A 5967-nucleotide genomic window follows, 5' to 3' on the forward strand; every position below is an offset into this window, starting at 1 on the left:
TCAGCGTGTGAAATAATGTGGGGTTATTTGACTGCTGGTTCTCTAAAGATCTTTGGAAAGGTTTCTACACTTGAGTAAAGTGCTGAGGTGCCTCCAGTCTTTGTCACAGCTCTGTTACAGCTCCTTGTGCACTGTGACAGGACTGATGTCAAGCTGCAGTAGTTGATGGTAACAGCAAGGAATGAAGTACAATAATCAACTCAATCTCCTCCTGTTGCATAGTCTGCTCACGTAAAAAAAACCAAATCCTTGTTCAGGTTTCAATTATTCATTATTTATGAAACAAGTGAAAAACAACATTTAATGAAGTCTCCAGCATCTTCTGGAGAGGAACTGGACAAGCACTGCTGCCACAGCACACATGATCTGACTGCTTCGCAGTGTGCATTATGAATTAACTCCTCAAAGTCCAGTGGGCACCCGGGCAAAGCCTGATTCTCCAAGGTGGGAGTCTGACACAGCCCATGGTGTTTCACAGCTCCTGTTCCTGGGGAGGCACTGATTCTCTCACGGCTCAGGTCCACAGGGGCCTTTTGTTTGCTGGGTTGCCTCACATGTGCACAACTCCAGAATGCAAAGTGAAGCAGTTCACTTCTCTGAAGGTGCTTACACTTCCACATTCTTGAAGATAGTAGAAATTTGCTCTTCTTCAGCTGGGCCACAGCTAAATGTTTTCAGAGAGTCAAGTCTTGGTCTCACTGTAGGCTATTCCAGAGGCACCATTACTTCAAGAGTTCCTTGAGCCTTCAGAGTTTTCTTTCTGTAGTCTGGAGCTGCATCTCGTGCTCGTTCCTCAAGTCCAAGCTGCTCTTGGGTAACTGTAGAACTAATGGGGTCAAAACAAAGACCAGCACTGGTTTATGGGCTCTGGCTGTTCAGCATGCACAGGAGGTGATGTGCTGGGCAGGGGCTTTAGGTAGGGTTACTCAAATTCGATTTTAGAGCCAGGCAAAGCAGGACAGACACCATAGACACTGAGCAGGGGAGTTGCACTGTACTGACTGCATTAACAGAGCCAATAAATCCCTTTCAGAACTGAGCAACATTTGAGGCATTAGCAACACATCTGCCTCAAAAATTCTTTAAAAGATAGGGCCTAATATATCAATATCAGCAAAAGAGAGAACTGTAGAGCTCTATGAGGGGAAGGAACAGCCCAGTGTTGTGCTCTGGCACTGTGACAACCAAAGTGCAGATCAGAGACACTGATGCTGTCACCCTTGGTAATGGACTCGTCTGTCAGGGTGGCCCCTGTGCCAGGACAACCTCTGTGTCAGAGTGACCCAGGTGTGACCTTACCCTGCTGTGCCAGCCCTGCTCGCAGTGCTGCCGGGCCCATCCCTCCTGCTCTTCCTCCTCCTCTCTCGAGCTGCGCTCTGTCCCCTGTGCACAGGAAATCGGGTGAGATGGGGCGGCCTCACCAGCCGGGTGTGTATTGGGGAGCTCAGCCTACCTGTGCCTGCAGCTCCCTCCTGCGGGCTCTCTGCAGTTCCTCCTCCTGCTCCTTCTCCCGACGAGTCCCTTCCTTCTTTGCCTCCTCGAGTTCTTTGATCAGCTGCTCTCGATACTTTATGGACTCTTCTTGGGCCCGTCTGTTTAACTCCATCTTCTCTTGGATCTGCCGCTGTCTGCCTGCAAGGACCTGTGCGAAGGGAGGGGATGGAGGGAGAAGATGGTTAAACAGTTCCCAGAAAACACACCAGACAAGCAGAAAAATCCCTTCCACCCTGCTGTGGAAGGCTCTGACTCTCAAGACAGTGGTAGGTGACAAGTGGAATGATGGTTTCATTAAGCCAAGGGAGACACATCAACAACAGAGGTCATCATCACCTCATTCATCAGGCGATCTCTGGCCTTCTTCTCTCTTTCCCATTCTTCTTCTCTCTTCTCCCACATTTTTTTAGCTTCTTCCCTAAAGGAGAGAGGAAGAATTATGTCTGAGGCACAGATGAGCTATCCTGTGCTTTCAAGGAGTACTCAGGTTTCTCTTCAGGTTTGTTCCCTGCCAGTTGGTGTGTCCACCCTACCTCTGCCTCTCAGTGACCCTCTGACCCAGAACATTCAGCACACATGGACTCTTCAGGTGAAGTTCAGAGGTGGGCAGACTCACCTAAAGATAGTCTCGAGCTCTGCTTCCCTCTCCTTTTCCAGCTGGAGCTGTTCCTCGATGACCCTCTTCATCCAGGCCACGTCTGCCACCGCCCGTTCCTGCTGCGCAATCTGCCGGCGCTGATCCTCATCTTCTTTCTCCAGGAGGGCTGATAAGATTTGCCTGTCTGTCTCCTGGAGAAAAACCACGAGATTAACTATCTACCAGCCTTGCAGCCTGTGTGCAGGGCTCCTCTGGGCATTACTGGTGACAGTGTCACGGGTGTGCTCAGCAAGATGCTCCATCCACTGCTTCCCTGTGAGCTTTGTGCTCCTGTGCACAAGCTGGAAGAGGCCTCCTGATCTGTAGGAATCAGAGGCAGACACAAAACACACAACAAGTTTTTTCACCCCACAGCATCTATAAAGTATAAATGAATCTCTTACCAGCTCCTCCTGTATCTGCTGCGCTCGTCTCCTTAACTGGACATCACACTGATGCCTCAAAAAGCGACTGAAGGAAGAAAAAAAAGAAAAAAAAAAAAGCCAATATCACATTGACTCTAAAGCACCACGTCATTGTACAGCAGCACTCAGGGAGGTACATGTGTGACAATGAGGAACCTGCTACCAGGAACAAAAAGCACCAGTAACAGTACCAGTGCCTCTGCTCCTTGGCTGCTGTGGGCAAGTCCACCAAAACCCAAATATTTACATCCTACCACTGCTACGTGGAATATCTCCTTGTGCCCCAAGTACTGCTGTGGACACAGGAACAGATTCTATTCAAAACAAGCTCCACTTGGTGTCCTACCCCAGCTCTTTCTTCCTCCGGTGCTCTTCCATTTGTTTCCTTTCTTCTTCCAAGTTCTCCAGCTCCCACTGCTGCTTTAATAAATTCTCTTGTTCCTTTTTCAGCTTTGTTGCCTAAAAAGGACAAAACAAGCGCCAAGAGAGAGTACATCAGAGAGCTACAGCATCCCACAGAGCATGCTTGACCAGAGTTTGTACCCTGTGCTGCTCCCTGCAGTGCAAACACGGAGAGAAGAGGTCAGGTCAGCCTTGCTGTATTTCCAAGTGAAGCAATGAATTCTCAAATGAGGAGAAAGTCAAGATTACCTTTGTCTCCTGTAATTTCAGTTCTTCTATCTGCTGAAGCAACGTCTCCACTTGCTGCTTCTCTTCCAGCTGACGCTTCTCCTCCTCTTGTCTCATTCTCTCCGGCGCTTCCCCCCGTGCCGTTTCGTACTCGTTTTCATAACGTTTCTTCTCTTTGAGTTCAGTCACCTCTTCCTTTCCCAGCCCAAAGAAAACAGCATCTCAGGTTAGCCTGACACAAAGAAACAGCTTCTGGCTCAGAAAATCCACAGAGCAGACCCCAGCAAGATGGATGGCTTTGTTAACAGTGCCCTTCCCAGCAGCAGCTCCTGTGGCACAAACGTCACATCTCCACCTGCACATGTGTTTCAGAGTCCTCCCAGGGACCAGAACACCAGGGCTACCCCCCATACCTTGGTTTTTTGCGTTAGCTGATCACCCCAAGCCTCTCTCACGTGCTTCCTGTGCGGCTCCGACTCCACCTGGAGATACAACAGATGCAGTAGGGCCATCAGTGCCAGAGGTTCTGTCCCCCAGGATCTTCCAGACTCTCCGGAACACCACCTGGCCCTGAAATCCCAGCAGGATCTGCCTCTGCAGAGGTGGGTTTGTCTGAGTGTCCGAGGTGCCCACCAGGTCCTGAGCTGAGGGTTATTGTCACATGGGAAACACCACAGTGACAGTGACACAGGGCTGCAGCACTGGAGCAGCACATGAGTGGAATAAAGAATGAGGAAGCGCCACAGCATGCCAGGTATAGCTGAGATATTAAGATTTATATTTTTTCTATTATTTATATTTTATGCACCTGAGATATTTACATTGTGAGCACTGAAAATCCGCTCAGAGTCTGAACAGATTTCTGACTTTTAAAAATACAGCTTTGAGGGAGCTTCTTAAAACTATTTAAACTCAAACCCTTTCACTTCTTTGCTTTTTGTTTATCAAAACTTGGGGTTGTTGCTGTGATGCAAGATGAGTGGCAACAGTAGAGATACGATGACTTTCAAGTTAAAAACAGGTTTAATAAATACAAGGCAGCGGGGACTAAAGAGAAAGCAGTATCACCTCTCGGAGCTCTGCGTTTTTGTTCCAGTGCTCGTGCAGCAGTGGCTCAGCAAACTGGGAACACAGAGCCGGGTCAGGTCAGGATACGAGAGAGCTCGGTATCCCAAACCCCGCCAAGTTTGACAGGGATTCAGGGCACCAAGTGCTGGCAACTCCTGGGGAGCCCCCAGCAAGTCCCGCTGGCACAGGTGAAGCACGGGAGCGGCCCTTCACGGGACGTGCCCCGGAATGCGGGACGAGCACGGCCGGGCCGCTCCCTCACCTTTGTCCTGCACTCTCCGGGGCCGTCCCGCAGCTCCTGGCTCCGCATCCCGCCCCGCCGCCGCTCCCGCAGCTCCGCCGCCAGCGCCTCCTGCTCCTCGCCCAGCAGCCGCTGCAGCCGCTCCCGCCGCCGCTGCAGCCGCGCCGCCTTCTCCTCCGCGTCCTTCCGCGCCGCCGCCGCGCTGCCGCACACACCGGCGGTCAGGGGGACCCCGGCAGCGCCCCGGGACCCCACCGGACCGCGGCCGTACCTGGGCGGAGGGACGCGGGGCTCGCTCCACCGCGCCTGCAGGGAGCAGCAGGCGGCGGCGCGGGCGAAGGCGCGGCTGGTGCTCTCCCACTGCTGCCGGCTGCGCGCCTCCAGCTCCCGCCGCTCGGCCGCCCTGCGCTCCGGGCCGCGGCCCCAGCGCAGCCACAGCGACATCGCAATGCGCCCCCAACGCGCCCGGCCGCGACGGTTCCCGCCGAGGGACACGGCGAGACGGGCTCCGCGAACACGGAGGGAGGCGGGGACCGACGGAGGGAGGCGGGGAGACACGGAGGCGAGCACGGAGGGACGGGGAGATGGAGCGGCGGCGGCGGATCCGTTCGCTCCGACCCGGCCCGGCTCGCAGGACACGGTGCCGCTGTGCCAGCTCGGAGCGCGCAGCACCGCGCGGGGTTTATGGCGCTGTAAATATTTCAGGGGTTAAAGGTTTCTGTTTCTGCCCGCCTTGGCAAGGCACCAGCGCGGCGCCGCCTGCAGCGAACCCAACCGGACCGGCCGCTGCGTGACCCGGGAATGGCCGGGCACCGCCGGAGGGGCTGCGGGGCATCCCGAAGTGAGCTCTGAACATCCCAGGACGGGCTGCGAGCACCTTGGGGTGGGCTCAGGGCACCGCGGGCACCACGGAATTGGCTCCTGCCACCGCGGGACGGACTTCAAGCATCCCGAGAGGGGGTGCGGGCACCACGGGAGTCTAGCAGCGGGGAGGGAGGCGGCAGCAGCCGGCAGCGCCAGCAGATGCCACCGCCAGTGACCCACAGCTCCCCGCACCGGCCTTGTATCCGCACCCTCCCTGCCAGCCACAGATCGCTATCGCCCCACGACCTGTTTTTCCAGAATAACAGGTAAAAACACCATATTTGGGGCCCTGTCACCGGCAAATCCGCTCCCCACGCAGCGCACGGGCTGAGCCTCCCTCCGCTCCCACCCCTTCTTCACCTCTCCGTGTCCCCGCTCGGTGTCATTTTCCCACCCAACCCCTCACTGAGGTGTTTCATCACTCCCGCGCGTTGAGGTTTGTTTTCCATCTGTTCCCTATAAAATATTTATCGCCGTGAATAATTAACGCCGGCCCCACTGACGCTCGGAACGCGGCCGGGGCAGATCGAGCTCCTCGGTACGGCCAGGCCCCGAGTCTGAGGGGGCGGTGGGGGCGTGGCTTCCTCGGGCAGCAAGTCCCGCCCCCC

The 5967-nt window shown here is 54.9% G+C and overlaps 1 protein-coding gene across 3 annotated transcripts; it reads right to left on the reverse strand.

Annotated features, from left to right (window-relative positions):
* Positions 1-252: 252 nt before the first annotated feature.
* LOC121667771 (trichoplein keratin filament binding) lies at positions 253-5631 on the reverse strand. 3 transcript variants are annotated; one of them, XM_042034806.1, is made up of 12 exons: positions 4767-5629; positions 4517-4697; positions 4255-4308; positions 3600-3668; positions 3208-3381; positions 2903-3015; positions 2536-2602; positions 2111-2283; positions 1831-1912; positions 1454-1642; positions 1300-1383; positions 253-826 (listed from the first exon to the last, which is right to left on the reverse strand). In XM_042034806.1, exons 1-12 carry the CDS (start codon positions 4937-4939, stop codon positions 794-796), a joined length of 1392 nt encoding a protein of 463 aa, XP_041890740.1. In that variant the 5' UTR covers positions 4940-5629; the 3' UTR covers positions 253-793. The 3 variants fall into 3 exon arrangements, with proteins under 3 accessions (XP_041890740.1, XP_041890738.1, XP_041890739.1); XM_042034804.1 differs by having other exon boundaries at positions 4517-5630; XM_042034805.1 differs by lacking the exon at positions 4255-4308 and having other exon boundaries at positions 4517-5631.
* Between the last annotated feature and the right edge of the window lie 336 nt (positions 5632-5967).

The sequence above is a fragment of the Corvus kubaryi genome, unplaced genomic scaffold (assembly GCF_017639235.1).
Source record: "Corvus kubaryi isolate FWS band 111438036 unplaced genomic scaffold, C.kubaryi_AGA036_p1.0 37382, whole genome shotgun sequence".
Lineage (NCBI taxonomy): Eukaryota > Metazoa > Chordata > Aves > Passeriformes > Corvidae > Corvus > Corvus kubaryi.

Excerpts from the sequence above, each read along its gene's own strand:
- LOC121667771 (XM_042034804.1), bottom strand. The coding sequence starts at position 4,939 with ATGTCGCTGTGGCTGCGCTGGGGCCGCGGCCCGGAGCGCAGGGCGGCC. Across the intron at positions 2,603-2,902 it reads CGGAGGAAGAAAGAGCTGGG|TCGCTTTTTGAGGCATCAGT; the intron begins GTAGGACACCAA and ends TTCTTCCTTCAG. Across the intron at positions 2,284-2,535 it reads AGCAGATACAGGAGGAGCTG|GAGACAGACAGGCAAATCTT; the intron begins GTAAGAGATTCA and ends GTTTTTCTCCAG.